At 36.7% G+C, this 25,282-nt stretch overlaps 4 protein-coding genes across 5 annotated transcripts; 3 read left to right on the plus strand and 1 right to left on the minus strand.

The window, feature by feature from the left end:
• Positions 1-905: 905 nt before the first annotated feature.
• Positions 906-8,943, plus strand: LOC111464391. The gene is made up of 14 exons (XM_023108590.1): positions 906-1,723; positions 1,946-2,032; positions 2,680-2,789; positions 2,898-2,948; positions 3,932-4,103; positions 4,343-4,648; positions 4,723-4,926; positions 6,203-6,688; positions 6,772-6,981; positions 7,133-7,321; positions 7,618-7,781; positions 7,875-8,024; positions 8,106-8,184; positions 8,295-8,943. Exons 1-14 carry the CDS (start codon positions 1,289-1,291, stop codon positions 8,748-8,750), a joined length of 3,099 nt encoding a protein of 1,032 aa, XP_022964358.1. The 5' UTR covers positions 906-1,288; the 3' UTR covers positions 8,751-8,943.
• A 212-nt stretch (positions 8,944-9,155) lies between these two features.
• On the minus strand, positions 9,156-13,889 carry LOC111464583 (BAG family molecular chaperone regulator 6). Of its 2 annotated transcripts, XM_023108861.1 has the most exons (4): positions 13,707-13,889; positions 11,033-12,926; positions 9,282-10,871; positions 9,156-9,244 (listed from the first exon to the last, which is right to left on the minus strand). In XM_023108861.1, exons 2-3 carry the CDS (start codon positions 12,824-12,826, stop codon positions 9,291-9,293), a joined length of 3,375 nt encoding a protein of 1,124 aa, XP_022964629.1. In that variant the 5' UTR covers positions 12,827-12,926; positions 13,707-13,889; the 3' UTR covers positions 9,156-9,244; positions 9,282-9,290. The 2 variants fall into 2 exon arrangements, with proteins under 2 accessions (XP_022964629.1, XP_022964626.1); XM_023108858.1 differs by having other exon boundaries at positions 9,173-10,871.
• A 2,553-nt stretch (positions 13,890-16,442) lies between these two features.
• On the plus strand, positions 16,443-20,507 carry LOC111464495 (BTB/POZ domain-containing protein POB1). The gene is made up of 7 exons (XM_023108717.1): positions 16,443-16,603; positions 16,720-17,048; positions 17,904-18,026; positions 18,138-18,253; positions 18,354-18,417; positions 18,525-18,804; positions 19,448-20,507. The coding sequence occupies exons 2-7, from the start codon at positions 16,796-16,798 to the stop codon at positions 20,259-20,261; spliced, it is 1,650 nt and encodes a 549-aa protein (XP_022964485.1). The 5' UTR covers positions 16,443-16,603; positions 16,720-16,795; the 3' UTR covers positions 20,262-20,507.
• A 2,375-nt stretch (positions 20,508-22,882) lies between these two features.
• Positions 22,883-24,281, plus strand: LOC111464439. The gene is made up of 2 exons (XM_023108638.1): positions 22,883-23,095; positions 23,172-24,281. Exon 2 carries the CDS (start codon positions 23,212-23,214, stop codon positions 24,112-24,114), a length of 903 nt encoding a protein of 300 aa, XP_022964406.1. The 5' UTR covers positions 22,883-23,095; positions 23,172-23,211; the 3' UTR covers positions 24,115-24,281.
• The last annotated feature ends 1,001 nt before the right edge of the window (positions 24,282-25,282 follow it).

Raw genomic sequence — 25,282 nt, forward strand, 5'->3', positions numbered from 1 at the left:
ATTCATCAAATATATTTATTATTATTATTATTTGTCAAAAGAATATTAAATAAATAAAGTACTTATTTACTAAAATAAACAAATAAATAAATAACAATATCTTGAATATAATTAATTAATTAAATTGAATGAATTAACCTATAAAAATGATCGTCAATAATTATAATTACAACAAATTAATTATTTATTAGGATTAGTTTTCACTATCTCATTCATTAATGTATCATAATTTTAAATAAAATTAATTGACTCAAATTAAAACTATAATTAATATAAATATACTATAGCCAGTACAAATTAATTAAATATTCTATTTTTTTTTTAAGTTTTTCTATTTTATTAATAAATTATTATAATTATATTATATTTATAATATATCTCACTTAACATAATTCATTTTAGCATATAAGTGTACTATTTACACTTATATAATTTATTTTATTAAAGTCATTTATTTAAGAATAATTATTAAAATTGATGACAAAATAAATTCAAAAACTTAAAATTTAAGTTACATAAATGAAAATTAAATTATTTTAGTAATTTAGTTCAATAAAAATAAAATATTTAAATAGAGTTGTGATAACGTACCCAACACATTTATTTGATTCACAAACAAGAATTTAAACATAATTTAATTTCTTCAGATAGGTAAACAAAAATTAATTTTTAATTTTTTTTATATATATATTTGTTAATATATAATAATAAGAAACTAGGATCAAAACTCAAATTAAACTTGTTTTTAGAAAAAAAAGAAAAAAAAGTATGTAAATCTGTCTAAAAATGGAGTGTTGCAACAGTAGCACTGCTAGAATCTTTCACTTTCAGAACTAATTCTGATTTGTTTATTTTGATGTAATCTCAAATTAAAGTGCGGAGCCCTATATTTAGCAAATACCCACCATTTTCCAGTAAAATCTTTGAAAATCTTTGATTTTCGAGACCCATTTGGAATTGAATTTGACTCTTGACGACGATGATGCCCGCATCCACATCATCTCTTTTCAATCCTCGTTGGTTCTCCTTCACTTGAGCAATTTCACCTCTCTTTCTGTGTTCACTAGCTCACAAGCATCCTCTACTTTTCGCCCTCAATTTACTGCTTCTAGTGCCAAACCCGTTGCAGCCCATTTAAGCAATTGTCGGCGATTTCTGGGTCATTTCTGTTTTGATTCTGAATCTCGAGATTCTCAGGTTTCGGCTGTGAATTTGGTGTTATTTTATGCGATTGATTTTGGGATGTTGAGTTGAGGCGTTTTACTTTACTGTAATTGGATGGAAGCAAATGGGTTCACTGGAAAATGGATTTCCATTGAAGAGAGACCCTTTTCTTCGTTCTTCATCAACTAACAAGGGGGAAAGATACTCCTATTTGCAGAGACCTAGATCGAGATTTTCCCGGTTTTTGCTTTTCCAAAAGTTTGATTACTTGCAATGGATTTGTACTGTGGTTGTGTTCCTTTTCTTTGTGGTTCTTTTTCAAATGTTCTTGCCTGGATCAGTCGTGGAGAAGTCTGAGATTTCTTTTAAAGATGCGAAGAGAAGTTTAGGGGATTTGAAGTTCTTAGAGGAGCTGGGCATGTTGGAATTTGGGGAGGATATTCGATTTGAACCATCAAAGCTTCTGGAGAAATTTCAAAGGGAATCAAGAGAAACAGGGTTTCAATCTTTGAATAGGACTAGAAATCGTTATGGATATAGGAAACCTCATCTTGCACTGGTGAGTTTGCTACTCAATCCTAGCTATGTTCTTGAATTGTTCAAATCTTTGGGCCTCTTCCATTTATGTTCTTCCGTGGACTGTGAATTCTTCTCTTTAACTTCATGTCTTGTGTAGATTTGACAGTGTTTATGGATTTTGTTCTTCAGTTGAATGTTACTGAATGCATGCCTGATGTTGTTTGATGTTAAAATTCACTTGAATATCATTTTCTCCTTAAAGGTATTTTCAGATCTGTTGGTTGATTCTTATCAAGTGCTGATGGTAACCATTGCATCTGCTCTGCAAGAGATAGGATATGTATTTCAGGTAATTCATTTGTTTTCACATTGCCTTCTTTAATCTCAACTTATATTATGTTGTTTACTCTTGGGAGATTTGTGAGAATATTTAAGGAAATGTGTAAGCATTCTGTATTCTGGAATTTCCCGTTCCATATATAGTGAAGCAGCTGATACTGTTGTTTGTACACCTTTAGAAATTTCGCACAATTGTTTCTGTCTTGATACCGTTGTTCGTACACCTTTAGGAATTTCACACAATTGTTTGTCTTGATACCGTTGTTCGTACACCTTTAGGAATTTCGCACAATTGTTTGTGTCTTGATACCGTTGTTCGTTCACCTTTAGGAATTTTGCACAATTGTTTCTACCTTGATACAGTTGTTCGTACACCTTTAGAACTTTCGCACAATTGTTTCTGTCTTGATACAGTTGTTCGTACACCTTTAGAACTTCCGCACAATTGTTTCTGTCTTGATACCGTTGTTCGTACACCTTTAGAAATTTCGCACAATTGTTTCTGCTTTGATACCGTTTTTCTTGCCAATGGATGCAAGGCTGCGCTTTCAATGTAAATAGAAGTCAAGAACTAAGTTTATATCAGTTAAACGATATCTGTCATAGAGATTATCTGCACGAGCATATAATTTGATGTCTCAATTGTTTGCTCGACAGGTTTATTCTCTTCAGGGTGGGCCAGTGAGTGATATTTGGAGGCAGATGGGAGTCCCAGTTACTCTAATTCAAACTTGTGATGAGACTGAGGTCATGGTTGATTGGCTAAAGTATGTTAATTCTACTTCAATATTTTGACTTAATGACATTTATGTCTAAAGCGTTCTATTAAATAAAATTTGTATTGTTTCTAATCATGTTTATGATGCTTTTTTCAGCTATGATGGCATACTTATGCACTCTCTTGAAGTGAAAGATATCTATTCCTGGTAAGAATTAGTATAATCCTTCTTTTGGTACCAACAATAAGTATGGACATTTGATTATCATGATATAGTATATCCTACTTCATAAAACCCTGGAGTATTGTTGCCATTTCTTTAATAGGCTTTCTTTGAGTTACATTAAGTAAAGATGGTTTTTTTGAGCTGAGTTTTGGGGCACTCGTTCCCTTCTCCGATCGATGTGGGACCCCCAATCCACCCTCCCTTTGGAGTCCAACATCCTTGCTGGCACACTGCCTCGTGTCCACCCCCTTTGGGGCTTAGCCTTCTCGCTAGCACCTCGCCCAATGTCTGGCTCTGATACCATTTGTAATGGCCCAAACTCATGCTAGTAAATATTGTCTTCTTTGGGCTTTTCCTCTTCGGCCCAAACCATGACAATTTCTCTGTCATTAAAGGCTCGACAACCAGATATTAGTTCTTCTGATCGTAAGCCTAAATTAATTTCTAAAGAAGAATAATTGCAAAAAGCTTTGGAGAGAGCAGAACATGAAGAAGCTTGATATTTAATAAGATCGAACTTTTCATCGCAACTCTTGGAATTTTGAAGAGAGGAAAATAAATAAGTAAAGAAGAATCTCGCTGAGCGTACCTCAAAAGAAATAGGCTTTCCAAAGTTGTTTCGAAACATATCCATCACTGGATTCCAAAATAATGAAATTCTAGGATTCAAACTGCAACCTTTCCTAAAAACTCGAAAGTACTAAAAAGGTTCTTTGTTTTATTTGTAACGTTTTAACTAAGAAATAAATTTTGTTCATGTATTCCTTAATTTTTATGGTACAGTTTATTTTTTCTTTCTAGTTTATTGTTCTTTGTTTGCGTTTTTGCCGCTACATTAGTGTTCTTATCCCAAGAATTGCCTATATGTCCATTATCAATCCATCTAATCTTGTACTAATAGTGAACTTATGGCAATATGCGGAAGTCTATTATTTAGTTCAATGAATAGTGTTGCTTGTTTACAGTTTTCTGCAGGAACCTTTCAAGTCTTTACCGATTATCTGGACTATCCGTGAAGAAACCCTTGCCTTACGCTCTCAAAACTATGGTTCAAGTGGGTTATTTGATCTTTTAAATGATTGGAAGAGAGTATTCAACCATTCAACTGTTGTTGTCTTTCCCAATTATGTCATGCCGGTAATGGTTGCTTAACAAGATTAAACACAGGGATGAACCAATTAATTAGCCTGCAGAAAAAAAAAGAAAAAGACTTGTTCACTAAGAAATTTGTTACTCGTAAATCATCTTTAAAATCATTTCCTAGCAATGCTTGGTTTTTTGACAAAAAAGAAGGAAGAAAGAATAATTTCATACATTGTAAACCTGTGATGTAATGAAGTTGTTAATTGGTTTTATTGAATCTAAAACTTCCACAGATGGTCTACTCTACATTTGATAGTGGGAATTTCTTTGTGATTCCGAGTTATCCTCCCGACACATTGGAAGCAGAGATTGATATCACCTCTCTGCGTGCGAGGATGGGCTATGCAAATGATGACTTGGTTATTGCCATTGTTGGAAGCCAATTTTTGTACAGGGGTATGTGGATGGAACATGCAATGATTTTGCAGGCCATATTACCACTACTTCACGAGTTTTCTTTGGATGAACATTCGAATTCTAATCTCAAGATCTTTGTTCTAAGTGGGGATTCGAACGGCAACTACACAATGGCTGTTGAGGTGCATGTCAGCTTTGGTTTACATCTCTCATTAATGAATTGCTAGCCTTTATTGACTCGTTCGGTTTTCCTTAGGCCATTGCTCAGAGACTGGAATATCCAAGGAGTATTGTGGAGCATGTTCCCGTCGATTCAGGATCAGACAATGCTCTAAGCATGGCTGATTTTGTTATATATAGTTCCTTTTTGGAAGAACAATCTTTCCCACAGGTTTTGGTGAAGGCCATGGGCATGGGTAAACCTATCATTGCTCCAGATCTTGCCATCATTAGGAAATACGTACGTTTCTAATTTCTTATCGTACAACTCTTTGATACTATGCTAGGACAGGATGGTACTTATTTCTTCTTCATATCTGTTCGGATACGTCATACATTTGTTCTCAATCATTGCTTACGATAAGAAATAATTCATAACTAAGAACCAATATACAACAGAAAGGGGTGACTACAATAATAAACAAAGAAATTCATTTAAAAGATTCATTATATAATGATCCTTGGTTCTAACAGTTGGAATTTAGTGTTTGAAGGATGTGATTCATGTAGAGAAGAAGGTAAAATGTATTTTACCTGTTCTTTCATCCTTTCACATTTGAATGTTTATAGATAGACTTATCATCCGCTCTTTATGTGCTTGACTTGATACTTGTATAATATCTCTCTTTAAGATTCTGTGTTCTCGCTTATATGACATATTTTTTTGGTTCCTTGTTGCATCTTCCCACTCTTCTCCCACTCATCTCAAGGATTATGTAGCATCAGTGTTCTTGTTAGATCCCACATCGGTTGGGGATGAGAACGAAACACCCTTTATAATAAGTGTGTGGAAACCTAGCATACGCGTTTAAAAACCTTGAGGGAAAGTTCGAAAGGGAAAGCCCAAAGAGGACAATATCGGCTAGCAGTGGGCTTGGGCCGTTACAAATGGTATCAGAGCCAGACACTGGACAATGTGCTAGCGAGGGGCTGTTCTCCGAAGGGGGATAGACACGAGACGGTGTGCTAGCAAAGACGCTGGGCCCCAAAAGGGGATGGATTTGGTGGGAGTCCCACATCGATTGGAGAAAGGAACGAGTGTCAACGAGGACGCTGGGCCCTGAAGGGGGGTGGATTGTTAGATCCCACATCAGTTGGGGAGGAGAACGAAACACCCTTTATAAGTGTGTGGAAACCTCTACGTAGCAGACACGTTTTAAAAACCTTAAGGGAAATCCCAAAGAGGACAATATCCGCTAGCGGTGGGTTTAACCCGTTACCGTTCTTTTAATGAGGGGCTTTTGGAGGATCTTTGGGATGTGGCTTAGTATGACTCTTTTGTGTTTCTACCACTAAATTGCTTAGGGGTATTTCCGATTTTCGTTTACCAACAATTGGAATTCCTTGTAACTTTTTCCCTTTTTGGCAATCCTTTGAAATGATTGAAGTCTTCTCTGTGTGGCCTCTTCTTTTTGTACTTGCATATTTAATGAAAGATACTTTTTTTTTTAAAGAAAATATTTATCATACGTGAAAATTCCGGACAAGCTACTGACTACACTGGCAATAACAACTAGGTTGATGACAGGGTAAATGGCTATTTGTTCCCCAAGGGAAATTTCTATGTACTTTCCCAAATTATTATGCAAATGGTCTCGAAAGGGAGATTATCGCCACTGGCTCGCAGTATTGCTTCGATTGGAAGAGGCACTGTGAAAAATCTGATGGTTTCAGAAACTGTGGAGGGATATGCCTCACTACTTGATGCTGTTCTTAAGCTTCCATCAGAAGCTGCACCAGCTAAGGAAGTTGCTGAAATCCCTTTCCAACTGAAAGCAAAATGGCAGTGGAAGTTATTTGAAGGGGTATCAAATTTGACCATCCTGAACAGAAACGAAAGAAGCTTCACGATTTTAGATGAATTTGAGAAGCACTGGAACCATTCTAAAAAACCGAAGCCTTCTAGTCTTATTGCTTTTAGTGAGTCGTTTGTATACGATATATGGGAGGAGGAAAAACATACGGCGACGTCTAATATCAAAAGAAGAAGAGAGGAAGAAGAGGTAAGATTTTAAGCAGCACATCCTGGTTCTCTATAATTTATAGAGATTTTTTTCTTATTATCACTGTTACTTGAATTTGACAGATCAAAGATAGAACGGAACAACCTCATACCACATGGGAGGACGTGTATCGAAGCGCTAAGAGAGCTGATCGGTCTAAGAATGATTTGCATGAGAGGGATGAAGGGGAGCTTGAAAGGACAGGACAGCCATTATGCATTTATGAACCTTATTTTGGGGAAGGAGTTTGGCCTTTCCTGCACCGATATTCTCTTTACCGTGGAATTGGGCTGGTGCGTAAAAATTTTCTCGTCGTCTTGTTTTCTCAGTTCTGCTTGATTGTTTGGTTCGAATATAAACGAAAATGGCTTCTTATTGTGTCTATGTTTGCAAGATTCGTTGTCGTTACCATCTGAATGTTGATGTTAAACGTAATTCTTGCAGTCTAGTAAAGGCAGGCGACCTGGGGTAGATGATATCGATGCACCTTCACGGCTTCCACTTCTCAATAACCCATACTACAGAAATGTACTCGGCGAATATGGAGCCTTCTTTGCAATTGCTAACCGGGTTGACCGCATACACAAGAATGCTTGGATTGGTTTTCAATCTTGGAGAGCAACCGCCAGGAATGTATGTGACGTCTCTCTATCCATGTTTTCTCTGAAGTTTCCTTCTTGAACTCATTATTATATTTCTTCTGAAAATAAGAAACAAACCACTTGAACTTTAAACAGCTGGTAAGTTCTGTGTCCATGCATTAGGTTTCTAGCTTGGCTGCTACGACATGATCTTTAGATTATTTTCACAAACGTAAACGCTTAGACTATTCGATAAAGGATTACAAAACTATATCAGCATATACCTACCGTTATCATTTCCGTGAGAAGAAACACCCTTTTATCTAACTGATGGTGTGCTTTGAATAGGTATCACTGTCAAAAATTGCCGAAAGTGCATTATTAGATGCAATTCAAACCCGAAGGCATGGAGATGCACTTTACTTTTGGGCACGCATGGACTCGGATCCAAGAAACCCGCACCAGCTTGATTTTTGGTCATTTTGTGATTCTATAAATGCTGGAAATTGCAAGTAAGACCTGAAAACATATGTACAGGAACATCTGAACTCTCATTATACAGTCTTCTAATATCAATTCTTTGCCTATGCCCCTTTCGGTAATAGGTTTGCTTTCTCCGAGTCATTGAAGACGATGTTTGGTATAAAAGGTCAGGAATTCTTACCGCCCATGCCTGCGGATGGTTCTACATGGTCCGCCATGCAGAGCTGGGCTCTGCCAACCAGATCTTTTCTAGAATTTGTCATGTTTTCGAGGTTCGGAAGAGATCTTGTACCCTATCTTTATAGCACTCTTGCTTAAGAGTTCCCATTCTTGAGTTTTCTTTTTGTCTGCAGAATGTTTGTTGATGCCCTGGATGCGCAATTTTACGACGAACACCATTCAAGTGGACGATGTTACTTGAGTTTGTCCAAAGTAAATTCCCTCTTCTTTTTAGTTTCCCACATGTGAACATCGAGTTCGCCCTCTGTTTGTGCATTTGTATTGTTTTGTTGTAAATGCTAGAGTTGTGTACTTTTTCACAGGACAAGCAGTGCTACTCCAGGCTGCTAGAACTCCTCGTAAACGTTTGGGCGTACCACAGTGCAAGGCGTATAGTGTACGTCAACCCTGAGACTGGTGCAATGCAAGAACAACACAAGTTCGATATACGAAGAGGCCAAATGTGGATCAAATGGTTTTCATACGACACGCTAAAGAACATGGATGAAGACTTGGGAGAGGAAGCAGATGCCGACCACCCCACAAGACGGTGGTTATGGCCATCGACAGGTGAGGTTTTCTGGCAAGGTGTGTACGAGAGAGAGAAGAATTTACGAGATCGGCAGAAAGAGAACAGAAAGAAAAAGAGCAAAGCTAAACTAGACAGAATGAGACACAGAAGACACCAAAAGGTGATAGGGAAGTATGTAAAGCCTCCACCAGAGATGGAAAATTCAACCACAACGATTAGTACAGAAACTATTTTGAAAACTAGTTAACTTAAGTAGAGCCTACTCTTAAATTCATTTCATTTTTAACATCTTCATGTATTTTTTTTTCTCTAATTTTTTCTGGAAGGATGTCTTCATGTTCTTTTTTCTTTTATTTCATCCTTTGTTCAAATGGTCTTGTTATTATGTAGAACATCCTTCTTGATTGGTGCTATTGTATGTTCACCCACATGTATTATATATTTCTATTTGTGTTGAGTCCATTTTTATGGCAATTCTACTCCTAAATGCAGTATAGGGTGTTGTTGAGGATGTCGAGTCAATTCGAGTTCGGAAAAAATAACTAACTCAACTCGAAATCCGAGTCAGTTCCATAAATCCATAAACAATTTGAAGTACTCTGTTTTGCAGACCTCTCAATGGACTATTTTACAGTAATAAGCTGAAGTATTAGTTATTAAGAAAGATCATGATCACTAGGCAACATAGATGCATTTTATTTTTATGAGAAACAAATATACAACGAGATGAAATATTACAAAAAGGATTCCATCACAGACATATGCATAATGCAGATCGTAGATCCTTTCAAGCCTTTATCCGACCATTCAACGTATGCTGTCTTGGCATAGGCAAGCCACATCCTCGCCTTTGTTTCTTCTTCCTTGCTAGCCTTTTTTCCAAGTCCTTCACTCTTCCGCTCAGTTTTGATATGATGGCTATCTGTTCTTTGCCAGCCTCCATCAACTTCTCCACCATCTCTCTCATTTTCTCGTTTTCTTCCACCAGTTTCTTATCCATCTCCTTTTCAGTACCCAAATCAAGTTTATTCGGGTTTGGCGAAGAAGGCAGTGACCCTTCACCCATCTGAATAGAAGGGCCATCGAGAGTTGCTTCATCAGCAGCATGTAACTCGTTAGCCTCATTGTCCAACTTGCTGGATAGCACAGGATCAAGTACAAGTGGCTCGTGCAGCATGTCTTCCGCCATTTTAGTTTCCACATCAGCAGTTCGTTGTTCATTTTCCTCGTTTACTATTTCGTTTTGGACGTTCTGATCGTGGTAGGATTTTGATAGTTCCTCTAGCAAATCTGCAGATTCATCACATGCTCGTCTAGCCTGGTCGTCTAACTGGCTGGATGGCACAAGCTCGTCCATTGTCAGTTGTTTGTTTCGCTCGGTTACCAACTTGTTTTGGATGTTCGGGTCATCGTAGTTGGAGTTCAATTCTTCCCCTGGAAATGCTGCAGTTTCAACAGATGCTCCTTCGTTTTCATTTTCGTGTTCTGTATAACCCAAATGCTCCCTGTTCTGCTCAGAGCCGACACTTGAGATATGACAGTCCTCCTCACCCTCAGGATGCTTCACATTAGAAGTTCCATCACTACTTCGTTCAACTTCCAAGTCATGTGCATTCTCTTCAGTCTCTGACACCTCTCCCCTTATCTCAAGTTGCTCAAGCTTGGCAGCTTCGAAATTATTTGGATTGGTGTCCTCTCTCATTGGAAGTTCCACACCTGCAGCCGACTGATCTTCAGTTTGTCCATTCTCAGCAGGTGCAGAAATATTAATCTTGTCAAGAACTTGAGGTGTTAGTCCTGTTTGTGCTCCCACTTGATCATCACAGACAGACCTCGAAGCATCAACCTGCAAGGAATCTTCTGCAGGACGAGTATCCCCAAAAGAATATGCTTGATGGTTTACAGCTTCTTTTTGCCTGTCCGCTTGAAGGACTTCCCTTACTTTTTGCTCTGCATCAGTCAACAACTCCACGTTCTGTTCCATCTCAACCTTTGATTCAGCCTCTTCACCCTCAAAATGCTTGGATAACTCATGAGACGACAATTCTGAGGTATCTTCATTTTGAACTTCAGATTCTTTTACTTCTACAAGTTGCTCTGCTTCATGTACCTTCGTGTTCTCATCGTTTACTTCAGGCAACTCGCTATTTCCATCCCCAGTTGGCTCCTGATGTTCTTTGTGTTGCTCTTCCTCTTTTATTTCATGACAAGTTTCTGTATCAAAATGTTCAGCATGTTTTTCCACGGCGGCTTCTTCCTGTACTACTTCTGTAGGTTTGTTAATCACCATGCAGTCAATTTTCTCCTGAAGCGCTACAAGTTCTTTCGCCAAAGACTTCCGGAACTCCCTTACACTCGGATACAGACCCTGTTCAATGCAAAATTTAAGAAAACAACTTAGGATAGCATTCAAATCAACATTTTATAAATTTTGAAGTAGTAAGAGTTCCAGATCCTACTTGTACTCTTTTTTCTTTTCAAAAAGGGAAAAAAAGAAGAAAAGGAAAGGGTCCAGCAGAAGACAAATACCTGTATGGTATCAAGTTTTAGCAACAGTCCCATTATCATTTCTCCAACAAACACTCTTTCTCTCTCATCTTGAGGAGGAGCCAATTCCAAAGCATTCACACGATTTTGAACCTCCATGACCTGTTGACGAACTTCAGCAAGTTGCCTCATCTTTTTCAGAATATCCCCTTTCCTAACTTCATAACCACGGTAGGCTGACTGAATGAGCACGGCAGCTTCATCATCCAATAAGTTAGGCTTCTCATTTTTCCCTTCTTCCTGAACTTTGTCCCCTGGACTTACCTCCGACCCTTCATCCACATACTTTTCAGTAGGTGCTTGGTCTATTGTTCTGTCCTTCTCCCCCTGTTCTTCTGTCCCTTCCTTGCAGAGCTTGTCAGGAACCTTCTCTTGAGACTGCGTTGTCAAGCTTAGTGGCTCTCCATTTCTTGAGATATTCTCTTTATTTCCATGATTACCATCAAGGCTGTCATGGGTTTTCACCTCAACTTCCTTAATGATCTTCTCGCTGTTTGGCTCTGCTATGGCGCTATTGATCTTTGAATCTAATTGAGTGTTTTCCTTAACATCGGTCAGTTTGGAAGGACTCTTCGACCTCGAACTGCCATTGCCATTCTTCTTCTTCGGAAGAGGATCCACTCTGAGACAAACAGGAGGCAATCTTGATTTCTTTGGCGAGGTTGATTTCTGTCCTTCAACATTATCTTTAGATGACTCCCCTACCTCGTTTTCTTTTGCAGTCTCCACCGCAATGCATCTCCTTTCTTTCTTTTTGTTGGCGTCATCAGTCTTATGCTTCACATCCATTTCAGGAATATTGCTCTGATTTATGGTCTTCACAACTTCAGGACCTTCACTTGTTGCATCATTTTTCTGCAAGATATTCGTTGGTACCAACTTCCCAACATTAGAAGGCTCTTCAGTGTATTTTGTAGGAGCATCCATATTTTGGACGTCCTTTCCAGCCCTCTCCTCTCTACCAAAAGTAGGCATCCAAATAAGAGGAAATGGGAACTCTTTTTTTCCATCCTCCGGTTGATTATTTTGCACACTTCGGCTCCCCATGCCTTCTGCATCAGGAAACCATGACCCGAGGCGACTCAAATCAGACAAAGGCCAGCCATGCCAGAACTTTGGATCCAAATTCTTCGTCGAATTCAAACCATGGCGTTCCTTCTCCTGCTTCATGGCTCCAGTTTCAGAAGGTTCTTTCCCTTTTTCACTCCCCACATAGTCAGGTGGAATCCACACAATTGGGGATTGGTTATTTCCTAATTGAAATGGAACCATCGACCCCTTTCTTTGATCGTCCGGTTTCTCCTCCTCAATCGTCACACATTTATCTTCCTTCTGCTTCTGCCCACACAAGCTGTTAGGACAGCCACAACAGTGATGATTCCTCATCATGTTCTTGTCAAACTCATACCTAGGCTGCTCTACATTATAATGCATGGGAGGAGCATATTGGACGTAATACGGTTCAGGGCACGGTGGATAACTGCCATAGCAGTGCATATGCTGATGGGGTGGAACAGGAAGGTGCGGTGGTCTGCAATTATAGTAGCCAGGGAAGAAATTACCATCATTACAACAGGAAGGTGGCATTGGGTAGCCATTAAGGTAGCCATAATGGCAACAGTTATGCCCAGAATCATGAGGAGGCATACATGATTTAGCTGGATCCATCATCGTGTAAGATGGGACACTTCCCATGTTCGGATACTGATATGGATTGACAGGCATTCGATTCTTCTGGAACGGCTGTGTGTCCATGTACCTGTACATGGGAATCATTTCCTCTAGCTGATCTGAAGCCCACAAAAAGATGCAATAGGCTTAAAGGAAAAGCGATAAGCTTGTTTGGCTCAGACAACTCGTGGGATCTTTGTAATTCCTGTTGAGAGTATCATCAAATTACATTGTAAGAGACAGACAGTGAATACGCAGGCAACAAACTATCATCTACACGATGCAGAAGATCGTCTCTTCGATTATATTGCCATTACTGTTCATAAGAACAGAACAGGGAAGAGTAACCTTGTAGATAACTTCGACCCAATTTCAATTTTATCAATTAAAATTCCAAACTAGGATGGGTGCTACAAACTTGCAATATGTTACTCCTCAAGACACGATTACAAAATTGTCAATAATCAATCATGATCCATACAAAATTCAACTAATGAAATACCAATTTATGTCACAAAAATGTCCAAAACCGATCATAAGAGAACTCAAACCTAGCCACAGAATCAAGTAATAAATTCTAAAATGGCTAAATTCCAACAGTCAAATCATAGTTACAAATCTATGAAAAATTATAACTAAACTAAACCAACTTGAACAAAGTTCAAAGAAATATATCCTTCACCTCAGAGTTCAAAAGGATAAAATAAGATGTTTACAGGTAAAATCCACACATTATGGGTAAGAATTCTTCCCAAGAAAATAAAAAGAGAGCATAACACCGCAGAATCATACATAAACAGAATCATAATACCATCTCAAATTGCAGAATAAGGCTTCATAAGATATCGAATCCTATTTAGTATTCGGATCGCTCAAAGCCCCGATTCAAGTTCCACATTCTACATTTACCATTCAGACCACTAAGAACATTCAATTAAAATTCAAAAAGGAAAGAGAATATGAAGAAGATATCATGAAAACTCACCTAGGATGCGATTTCTCGAACAAAAAAGAACAAAATCCAACCAATCGGTTCCGACACAATCCAGATGACTTAATAGATATCGGCGCAAAAACGGTCCACCAACCCAGAAAACGAAGATTCAAGTTCCTTTTGTCGCTTTTAGATCGATCCAAGCTACTCGGCGATATTAGATTTGATGATTTTGTAAGAATCTGCGCCATTTTATACGTCGAATTGGAAGAACGTCTCCGGTGTCTTCGAGATTGTTCTGGTGTTTCCGGCCGGAAATATCTGGAGTCTGAAATCCCACGTGTATGATGACGTGTCGAAATTTTGGTACGTTGAAGGTTCTCGTTCGCGAGTACGGAGTTTTCTAGACTCAAATAATTTTATTTTTTAATTCTTTTAATTTTAAATCTAATTAAAATTATCCTAAATTATTTATTGAAATATTAATACCAATTAACAAAAATAATCTTTGTATTTTATTATTTACTTCTTACCAATATTTTCAAAATCTAAGATAAAATTTTGCAAACTAAAAAAAATAGTTTTATTTTTTAAAATTTGATTACAAATTTAAATATTTTCTTAACAATGGTAAAGGGTAAAAAAATGGTCCAACAAATACAGTGTAAAACATGAGAACGGTGTCTTATGTTGGACTAAGTATCAGAATTGCACTCTCGTGGCAATAGAAAAGCAACAAACATGACCATGATATTAAGCTAATCCCTTTAAATTTCTCGTGGACACCTTAAACTTACTTGAGTTTCCAAATTTTACTGGGTCCTACACCACATTTTGTTCTTTAATTATAGGTCACTTTACTATATATCTAAATTTGCACTTTTATACACCGTAGGATAAGTTGTGTTCATGAGTATAACCATTACATGCAAGCCGACCTTTCACGTTGTTAGTAATTACTGTTGGATCAAAAGTATTTTTTACCCTAGTAATTATATCTTATACCTAAAGTATTATTGATCGCCTAATGAGCAATTTGTTTATGATCCAAACATAAACTAAATCCCCCTCAAACTAATTAAAGGGTGAGGTCCATTGTCCAAATTTTGAAATTCATATCATGAAATTGGGTTCCCAGTTCCTTATTTGGTTATGTCTGGAAGATGGTAGGTTTAATGAATCGGCTAAAAAAAGTCATTGTTACTCCTATAAAGGACAAACCCTCACAAACAGGAGTTCATAATTCACCTATAATTAAGGTCTAAATTTATATGATCATCAGGTAAATATTAATCTTCTCCATTAAAGATTTTATAAGGAGAGATTAAATATTTCATGGTCTAATATTATATATATTCATTGTATAAGATATCTTAAATCACGTGTCTCCACGTAAACATTTGAATGTAACAAATACAAAATAATCGTATCAGTTAAGTTATCAAGATAAGACACTATAGACTACAAAATTTTAGGTTATTTCTTTAATACAAATCTCTCCTATGTCAATCACATATTGTTCAATATTACATTAATAACCTTCGATTATTCGTATAATGGATAATGTCAAATTGCAACTAAAATAATCAAAATTGTTATTAAAAATTAAATAATTAATTATGAGACATAAATCTCAACCATCTGTCACGTGCATATGTGTCTTAGGGCATACTCTATATCCAACATGTTCTCTCATTTTTTTTTGAGAGATTATGAGTCTATTTTTAAGCTAGAAAAGGCAAAACATTAATCATGTGAGCTCGGCAAGTATTTACAAAGCAAATGCTCAATAAACTGGGCGGCCTAATATTGGACCAATGCCTTTTCACATAGAGAATTAATTGGATTGTTGCGAGCGTAACGAACGAGGTGCTTTGGAAGAAGCGATCTATTACCAAACCATATTATTCGAAATGATGAAAACCTCTTTAAATACTCACTTTTGCATATTCAAAGCTATTGGATAAGCATCTGTTGAATCTTCTTCACAAGTGATTTTTTCCTGCGTCTCACGTGCACGGAATCAGCCAACATGTTACTCATCTTCTAAGAATGATGAGACTACTAAGGGCCAAACAAAAATTCTACGCGAGATAAAGCTAGATCAAACCCCCTAAGAGAGAGAATACAAGGCCAAAAGGCCTAAAAGTACATCTCAATCGAGTCGAGTCGAGGTGGGCCTATTAAAGATGGGCGTGCATACTCAACAAAACTGAGGAGATACGGTGTTCGGGCGTCTCAAAGATCAATTCGAACGATATTAAATAATGATTTGGAAAGTAAGGATAATAATAATAATAAAAAAAACTAATATAAGAATAAAGAAATGTCAATTTGTAGGAGGTAGGAGATGACCTAATCCAAACATCCATCTCAACAAGACCGCTAAAATGGACATTTTCTCCTTCGGAGAAATCAACATTTGACTTTGTCTTTCTTCGGTGACTCCAAATAAATCCCAACTTTTCGAATTATTTTTAAACTTTTTTAAAAAATATTGATTTTTCTTTCCATTTAAAATTAATATAAAACGAGTAATTCAATGTTTATGTTCATATAAAAATTAGTATTAAAATAAAAAAAAATTCAATAATTTTATAAATTTCAACCCCTTCTTATACTTCAATATTTTTGGGTAATGGTTTAATTTAAAAATTTAAAAAATAGAAATTATATCATAAATTTAATTCACAAATTTTGACCAAATAATTGAATGGAAAAATTCCAAATAAATTAGATGGAAATTAAAAGTAATAATAAAAAAAAAAAATGGAAATAGTTTTATTAGGTATCATTTCTGGTAAAGTCAGTCATGAGCGGCGGGATGATAAAATTAAGAAACGAACGGAAGCAGGAGGGATATGGAAACGAGGGTTTTGGTTTTCAACCCAACCTCTCTCACACGGCGAAATGATTTGGCTTCTTCCTACGAATCTCTCTCTTCCAATGTATAAATTCTCTACTCTTCCACCTCAATTTCTGATTGTTTCTTCTTCTTCTTCTTCTTCTTCGTCTTCTTCCATATTTTTCTTACCCTTTCTACCCGCTTCTGCTGAGATTTTAGGGCTTTCGAGATCAAGGTTGTCTTCAATTGCATCTGGGTTCGTGTTGAGTGATTGTTTTGTTTGTTTGGACCAAAGATGAAAGATTCCAACACTGATTTGTTCGACCCTAGAGCGGCGATTGGCTCCGATTATGTGCTTGGTGCTTCCACTTCGTCGCGGGATTCTGATTTTGGATTCGCTTTTGACGACAGTAACTTCTCCGATCGCGTACTGAGGATTGAGATCGTCGGTGTGTCCGATGAAACGGAGCCGGATTTTGGTGGGTGCAGCAGTGTCCTCGATTGGGCTCGCCGAAAGAGGAGGAAAGAAGAAAAGAAAACGGAAAATGGTGAGTCATACTCAACTATTTTTGTTTCTCTTTTCGAGGTTTCGACTATAACTTTTGTCTATATTTAGATAATTTCAATTTTCCGTTGGATTAGTGTAGCTAGCTCCATCACCGACTCTGGTTTATGAGGAACCTTACAGAATTCGGGTTTTTTGTTTCTTGTCTAACACTAATTGTGGTTTTAGCGCCGTTTCTTCTGAATCACTAGAGCATGTTAACTCATATCCATCTGGGTTTATGGATGTTTTTCTTATCTCTGGGCTATGAATTCGTAGAAAATTGGTTTTAGAACTCAGAATCGGTTACGAGTTTCCTTTCGAGGCACTTTAAGCTGAGAACGAAAGGGGAAATGTACAAATTTAAAGTCTACGTTCTGAACTCTGAATCAAAATCTTCTGTTCTTCGAGTTCCAGATTTTAGTAAGGTCCTTTTATTTATTTATTTATTTTATATTCTTGTGCAAAGAACGCTTATTCTGGGTTTTTTTCCAGCTGCAATAAATAGCAAACTGCTCATACCTTACAACCTTTCATACAGAGTTTCTAATATTAAAATGTTGATATTAAATGGTTACAATGGTCGATCTTTCCTGAAAGAATAGATAAAAACTGTGGTAATGGGTTACTTAGATTACAGTTGCTGGTGGAAAATGTGGAATTTTTATGCAATGTCCTTCTGTCTGTATAAAATATTGGAACCTCGAGAGATCAATTTATGTTTTCAGTTTGCAGAATTTTCATTTTGGTCCAATATTTTGGTGGGTTCTTGATTGTTGATGGTGTAACTTTTCTGTTGACAACTTCTTGCACGGAAAAGTTACTGGAAAACTTAATTCCTTTTTCTTGTTTTATTCAGCTCTGGATCTCAGTAAATGCCCACAGCAGCAAGTTGTAACCTGTGATGAGCCCGATATGGTAGATATCTTGTCCGAAAATCCAGATGAGGGGCCTGTGGCAATGGTTGAAGAATCACTATCAGGTAATGACGGAGAAGTCCAATCAGAATTTCTGTGGTCAAATAAAAAGTTGATTGTCGGGTTTTTATCTGAATTTCGAACTTCGTGTTTGATTCATGAAAATGTTGTTGCAGGTGATGAAGCTGCAAATTGCAATGATTTAAATTTGGATTCTTCTACTGTGGTGAGGGTGAAGACTTTGCATATTAGCTCTCCTATTTTGGCGGCCAAAAGCCCATTCTTCTATAAGGTAAATGTCATCAATAGTCTTTATTGATATTGTTCCATAACTATCACACCCAACAATCCCAAGAATGTTCATTTTCTCACGCTATCTTGTAAACTTGTAGCTGTTCTCAAATGGCATGAAAGAATCAGATGAACGACGTGTGACCTTACGGATCAATGCCTCTGGTAAGATATGAAATTTCTTTCCGAACGAAAACTGTTGAATGATTGTTTTTGGCTGTGTTATAAAGAGAAAACTGACTTGCTATATTATGTGCTTTTACTTGGAACAGAGGAAGCTGCTCTCATGGAGTTGTTGAACTTTATGTACAGCAATAGCCTGTCTGTTACCACCGCTCCTGCGTTATTGGATGTGCTAATGGCTGCTGATAAATATGAGGTTTCTTCATGCATGAGGTATTGCAGTAGACAATTGCGAACTTTGAGTATGACACCGGAGTCTGCACTGCTCTTTTTGGAGCTTCCTTCCAGTGTTCTAATGGCTGAAGCCGTTCAATCACTGACTGATACAGCAAAACAGTACCTTGCGGCTCGTTATAAAGACATAACTAAGTAAGTTCACATCTCACATGAAGATCAAAATTTTATTTCTAATTTTCCTTTTCTTGGTCTTTTGTGTTCTGTAATCTATATTATGTTAATCTAAATTGAAAAAAACAAGAAACTTACCACTTCAACGTTCATCCTGTTGATTCTGCTATAGCTTTCTTCTTTTTCAAGAAACAAATAATATATTGAAAGAAAGAAGGATCAAACAAAAGGGGATCTAAGATATCCCCTGAGGGTTTCAAAAAATACTCCCAATTGGCAAAATATGTACGAGATCGTAATCACTAAAAGAATTTAATATTAGAAATAGATCACCAGATGGTGGCGAAGAGCTTATTAGTAGAATCCCATAGGTCATCACTGCTGGTCATCTTCTCTTTGAATACTCTTTGGTTCCTCTCGAGTCACACCTTCCAAAGAAGTACCACAATGGCATTAGTCCTTTGTTGCTCTGCTCTTGCTAGCAATAGCTAATAAAATAAGAATAAGACATGCATGACATGTATTGCCATCAATAGTTCGTCACATTGACGATTTGCTGATGCGCTGCGATAAATATTCCAAGCCATGTTTCCTAAACTGTTTTGTCAAGGGATCTTGCTATCTTAAATTCTATAATGACGATAATGTAATGTGTGTATGTCAGGTTCCAAGAAGAGATACTGTTGTTTCCCCTTTCTGGAATAGAGGCAATATTATCCAGTAATGATCTTCAAGTAGCATCGGAGGATGCAGTATTTGACTTTGTTTTGAAGTGGGCAAGGTCACACTATTCTTCGTTAGAGGAACGACGAGAAGTCCTTGGTACTCGTCTTGCCAAATTCATTCGCTTCCCCTACATGTCCTGCCGGAAGCTTAAGAAGGTATTGACATGTAATGACTTTGATCATGAGGCTGCTTCGAAACTTGTGCTCGAGGCACTGTTTTTCAAGGCAGATGTTCCTCACAGACAGAGAGCCTTGATTAGCGATGAGTCTACTTCCTCGAACCGTCGCTTCATCGAGAGGACCTACAAGTATAGGCCAGTTAAGATCATTGAACTGGAGCTCCCTCGACAACAGTGTGTGGTATACCTGGACTTGAAACGAGAAGAATGTACAAGTTTATTCCCGTCTGGACGAATATACTCTCAAGCATTTCACTTGGGAGGGCAAGGATTCTTCTTGTCTGCTCATTGCAACATGGACCAGCAGAGTTCATTCCATTGCTTTGGATTGTTTCTGGGGATGCAGGAGAAAGGGTCTGTGTCTTTTGCTGTGGATTACGAATTTTCAGCAAGATCGAAACCGAGCGAAGAGTTTCTGAGTAAATACAAGGGGAACTACACGTTTACGGGTGGGAAAGCAGTTGGGTACCGAAACTTGTTTGGTATACCATGGACTTCGTTCACGGCTGAAGATAGTATTTACTTCATAAATGGGATCCTTCATCTAAGGGCAGAGCTGACGATCAAGCCATAGCTTCTTTGTTGTTGCTTCCCATATTTTCTATGTCAAAGCTCAAAAAATTGAAGGACTTCCTTCTTTTCATGCTGACACTCACTGTGTAGTAATAGTAGTAGTCAGTCCTTTTAGCTATTTTCTCAATGGCAGGAAAAGAAGACACATTGTATTTGAATAGGTTCCAATTTTTATGCTCAATTCTAACTTTTTAAGCTCTTCCTTTTTCATGTGTTCACCAATTCAAGACAACATCTCATTCTACCACCTTATTTATTTATTTATTTTTATTATTATTTTTTTATTTAATGATTCATATGTTTATCCTTTGATATACACTCGAATCCAAAATCTTAAATCTTAAAGTTGATTAATTGATTTTACAAAAAAATATGTGATTCCCTTCTTGATCCACTCTTTTATAAAAGAAACAATAAATATAAAAAAGGTACTTGTTTAAAAAATAGAAATTATAAATAAAAACTTCTGTTAAATAAAAACAGATTTAATGTTGATAAAATTTAGTTGTTTGACTAATGTCACCATTTAAATATTAACATTATTGGAAAATTAATTTGTAGTATTAATATTCTACTTTCCATCTCTATTTGGCGGTAAAGAAATTATTATTTAATTTAAATAGCAAAAAAGCGAAAGCCATGATTTTCATTCCCTCCTAGATAACGTTCTTCGTTTGAGTTTGAAGTCGTTACCTTGCGAGAGCCACTTGCGTCATGATTAAATGGTGATGGGGCAAACGCAAAAACCTAGCTTTTAAATTATAATATTCACCCACGCCTAATTCATTTATAAATAATTTTGATTTTGAAAGTTTAAAAATTAAAATATATATTTAGAAAGTTCATAATAAAAAATATTTTAATAATAATAAAGACAAGGAGATTTATGATATAAATTTGTCCATCATACAAGATTAATACTTTTTAATCCAATTAATACATACCATATATATAATAAAATTAATAATAAGGTAAACGAAATATGTCTTCCTTTTAAAAAAAAAAAAAAAAAACTTAATTGTTAAGAAAAAAGAAGTCGTCTTGGAGATATCTGACCAATTATGATTTTTAATTTTAACACAAAATTACAAAGCATATTTGGAATAACAATAATTTATTTAAATTTTACTAAATTTGTCAGTGCTCAGTGTTTTAGGGTTCTGGCCACTCTGTTCTCATTTTCTCTAACTCAAGTTTCCGAGTTTTGATTAAGAGAACGTTTGAATTTTGATCAGTCGCACGTCTCTCTTACTTGAAGTAGTAACACTCTCAACTTGTTTTTCTTTTCTCTTAGAGAAGTAGCTGAACAGTCGATCTCGCTTGAGTCTCAGCGTCTTACCAACTCGTTTGATTTCACCTAATTTGTGTGGTTCAACCATTTATAGTATGATCTTGGCCTTGATTTTATCGGTTCTTATGGTCTATTACCATGTCACACTTTTTTTAGGAGTCTGGCAAATTTTGGAGTTTTTTAAGGATCTGAACTCGAGTCTGATTAGGGTTTGTTCATGTATGTGACGTTTATGCGGTTTTCCAACTAGTCATTATTCGTAAATCCGACTCAATTATCAAGGGTCCGGATAACTATAGAACTAGTTTATGATTTATGACTATACTCTGTGGGAATGTTAGGAAATTTGCTAGTTAGCTTCCTTTGAACCTATCATGATCGAGAGGGATCCACAACTGTGTCTTTAAAGTTGGTTGAACTAGAGACCTATGACGTCCATGCATGTGATTTTATGCGATTATACAAGAACGATTAGGGGTTCACAACCTAACCCGTAATTGTAAAATTAACTTGATTGTCAGGGGTCTAGATAATTATAGAACTGGACTATGATTTGATTATACTCAATGAGAATTATTAGAGAGTTTGCTAGTTAATTTTCTCTTAGTGAACCTATCATGAGCGACAAGGGTCTATAATAGTACATTGGGAGTCGATTGAACTTTAGAATGCATGAACCTTATGTGAACTTATGTCGGGGTCGTGCCTCAAGGGCCTTGATATAGGTCTAGAGCTATGATGTTGATGAGAGAAATTAGCAGAAACGACAATTCAAGAGACCTAGAGAATCCAAGAGAAATTTCGAGGGTTGAAGGCCTAGATAGAACCAAGAACTTAGAACTTCATTCACGAGTAATTCATAAATATTGTAAGATGTTTGTGAATGATAGGCCTACAAGTTAACGCTACAAATAGTTGTTGGTTCACGACAACCCTATTAAGCATATTTACGTGCCCTGTTGGTAAGGGACGAATTGAGAAACGAGATGCTAACAGAAGTTCATACCTCACAATTTTTCTATACATCCAAGTTATGCTAAGATATACCGGGACGTGAGACACAACATTTTTGATGGAGCAGCAAGAAGAAAAACATAGCCGAGCTAGAAATAGGTCATTGATATATTGTTAATATCGTATAAGGTAGGTGGACGTGAACTATTGATACTCAAATTGGTTCAAGCCAATCACGAAATCAATCGTGCAAAAGATCAGAATAAGAATGAACCAAGTGCAAGTGAGTACGTTTTTAGATATCCATTAATATAGAATCGTGAGCCACGTTATTAAGTGAACGCCTTTCGAGCTAAAGCACATTGCCACAGCCTATCAAATGCCCTCTCTCTCTCTCTTTCACCTCAACAAACCCCAACTTACAAGGAATCAAAATTCAATTAAAAATAAACAAACCTTCTCAACTCCCATTAATGCCATTTCTTGACACCATCACTCTGCCGATCGTTCTTCCCCCCTTCGCCGCCGACTCCACTTCATCACTCACCTCCGTCCACGGCGGCTCACGAACGCCCGCAATCTCCATGCTGGTGATTCTTCCTTCTCTAACTTACCCATTTGGTTTTTAATAATAACCCCATCGTGTTTTTTGTTGCCCTTGATCAGAAATTCTGGCTTGCTGCTCAAGAAAACACTCATTTGATTCATGGGAAGGAGAAACTGGTACGATTCTATCATCTGGGTGGTGTTCTTTTGTTTATTGATGTTGATTTCATGCTCTGTTTCGTTTAAAGATGCCGATTCTCTTGGTGGGTTTGTTCATAAATATACGAATAATGCTCTGTCAAAACCTAGAACAGGGGTTGTCTATAACATTACTCTGCCATCAAATTTTTCCGGGATTGAAGTTTCTTATGTTAGATTGATGAGTATTAGTTTCTGGGTTAGTGGAGAAAATTTGAGTTGGATATCCATTCCGCCAAGAATCACTCCAATCCCTTATGTAAAGAGAATAGCCATAGTTTTTGAGAATTTGGGGAATTGGTCTTCAAGTTTCTATCAAGTTCCTGGTTATACTCTTGTTGCCCCTGTTCTTGGCTTCACTTTTTATGATTCCACTTCAAATTCCAGCACATTAACCAATCGAAAACTGAATTTGTTCTTCATGGGAAGACAACCCATTTTGGTGAGGTTTCCTGAAGTGAAATTGGGAGAAAAGGATGTGAAGAAGAAGCTACAATGTGTGAAATTTGGAGATGGTGGGGGTTTTGAATTGAAGAACATGACAGAGCCAAGGTTGTGTTCTGTCACTGATTATGGCCATTTTTCTCTTGTTGTTCCAAAATCTTCAATGGAGAAGAAGAAGAAGAAGATGAAGGTGTGGGAATGGTGGGTGGTTGGGTTTGGATGTGGTCTGGTTGGGTTAGCTTTGGTGGGTTTAGTTTTAATGGCGGTTTTGAGGCTAGTGAGGAGGAAGAACATTAAGGATATGGAGAAGGTGTCCGACAGAGGAGAGAGTTTCGGTACCGTTTGGATCGGGAAAAGTAGACTGCCTTCTGCATCAGTGGTAAGAACACAACCCGCTCTTGAAAATAGTTACATTCCTTGATTCTTTTTCTTCTTTGACCGTGTAATGAGACAAAGAACGTTTAATCGAACGATATAATAGGTAGAATTTTTGACTCTTGAAGTGTAGAGTTTGTCGAAAAGATTCATTTATTAGCTTCTTTAGGACATATTAAAAGAGAAATGAATACTACCGTTGATGATCTCATGATAAACACCGAATTTTCTATGAGACAACTTACCAGATGAAGAGTTATTGGGCTCTCGATCATGGCTACGACAAGGTTGGATACCATATTTAAGATCTGTAACGATATCATATCAAAGCAAAGTGAAGCCCTTGTAATGAACTTAATATTGTACGAGCCAATTTGCTCGATATGAATGACTAAAAATGTTATCTTTTTTTACGGGTCGTGTTGGAAAAATATTTTTGATAAATTAAAAAATATATATATATATATATATATATATTTTTATTTTATATTCAATAGCGGTTTGAAAATAGTTTAAATGGGTACTAACTTAGGTACAAAAGCGGTTTGATTTTACACGATAAAACTTGGGTACTAACTTAACTCATGTCGTCGTTCAATGTATTTAAATCAAATTAACTTAAACAAACTCAGACCTAATCCAAGACAAGCGGAGATGCTTATATCACTAGATTTTTCAACCCTTATTTTGCATCCGTCTTTCAAGGAGCTCATTGAATATATACCTTGAAGAAGAAGGGGCATTTTGAATTCTTAAGCCGATAATCTTTTCGTTAATATCGTCTCCTCTTTCCTTTCGACTCCTAATATTTGAATTGGAATAATCAAGTTTTTCATATCATTCCGCTCCTCTTTCCTTTCGATTTTTTGTACTCGTCACTACTTTTTTTGTTTAAAATTATTTCCCAATAAGCACGTATGAATTTAATGAAATTTTTTAAAATTCTTACATCATGAAATTTTGTTAGGTTATGATGTCCGTTGCTTATTTATAAGTTACGCAATGACTAGCCGTACATAATAAGGCTGTAAGTAAATGACATTTATTGTAAATGGTCATATATAATAAACATCTATGTACGTAATCCATATAAATTATTAAATATAGTAGATAGTTGTATATAGTCAAAATATATATGGTACATATATGCCATTTTTAAGATGTATTTTGTGATTTTTTTTTTTTTTTTTTTTTTTTTTTTTTTTTTTTTTTTT

This window comes from Cucurbita moschata, unplaced genomic scaffold, assembly GCF_002738365.1.
Source record: "Cucurbita moschata cultivar Rifu unplaced genomic scaffold, Cmos_1.0 Cmo_Scf00030, whole genome shotgun sequence".
Taxonomy (NCBI): Eukaryota; Viridiplantae; Streptophyta; class Magnoliopsida; order Cucurbitales; family Cucurbitaceae; genus Cucurbita; species Cucurbita moschata.

Excerpts from the sequence above, each read along its gene's own strand:
- LOC111464495 (XM_023108717.1), top strand. The coding sequence starts at position 16,796 with ATGAAAGATTCCAACACTGATTTGTTCGACCCTAGAGCGGCGATTGGC. Across the intron at positions 18,254-18,353 it reads AAAGCCCATTCTTCTATAAG|CTGTTCTCAAATGGCATGAA; the intron begins GTAAATGTCATC and ends GTAAACTTGTAG. Across the intron at positions 18,418-18,524 it reads CTTACGGATCAATGCCTCTG|AGGAAGCTGCTCTCATGGAG; the intron begins GTAAGATATGAA and ends TACTTGGAACAG.
- LOC111464391 (XM_023108590.1), top strand. The coding sequence starts at position 1,289 with ATGGGTTCACTGGAAAATGGATTTCCATTGAAGAGAGACCCTTTTCTT. Across the intron at positions 1,724-1,945 it reads GGAAACCTCATCTTGCACTG|GTATTTTCAGATCTGTTGGT; the intron begins GTGAGTTTGCTA and ends TTCTCCTTAAAG. Across the intron at positions 2,033-2,679 it reads AGATAGGATATGTATTTCAG|GTTTATTCTCTTCAGGGTGG; the intron begins GTAATTCATTTG and ends TTTGCTCGACAG.
- LOC111464439 (XM_023108638.1), top strand. The coding sequence starts at position 23,212 with ATGGGAAGGAGAAACTGGTACGATTCTATCATCTGGGTGGTGTTCTTT.
- LOC111464583 (XM_023108861.1), bottom strand. The coding sequence starts at position 12,826 with ATGATTCCCATGTACAGGTACATGGACACACAGCCGTTCCAGAAGAAT. Across the intron at positions 10,872-11,032 it reads TAAAACTTGATACCATACAG|GGTCTGTATCCGAGTGTAAG; the intron begins GTATTTGTCTTC and ends TGCATTGAACAG.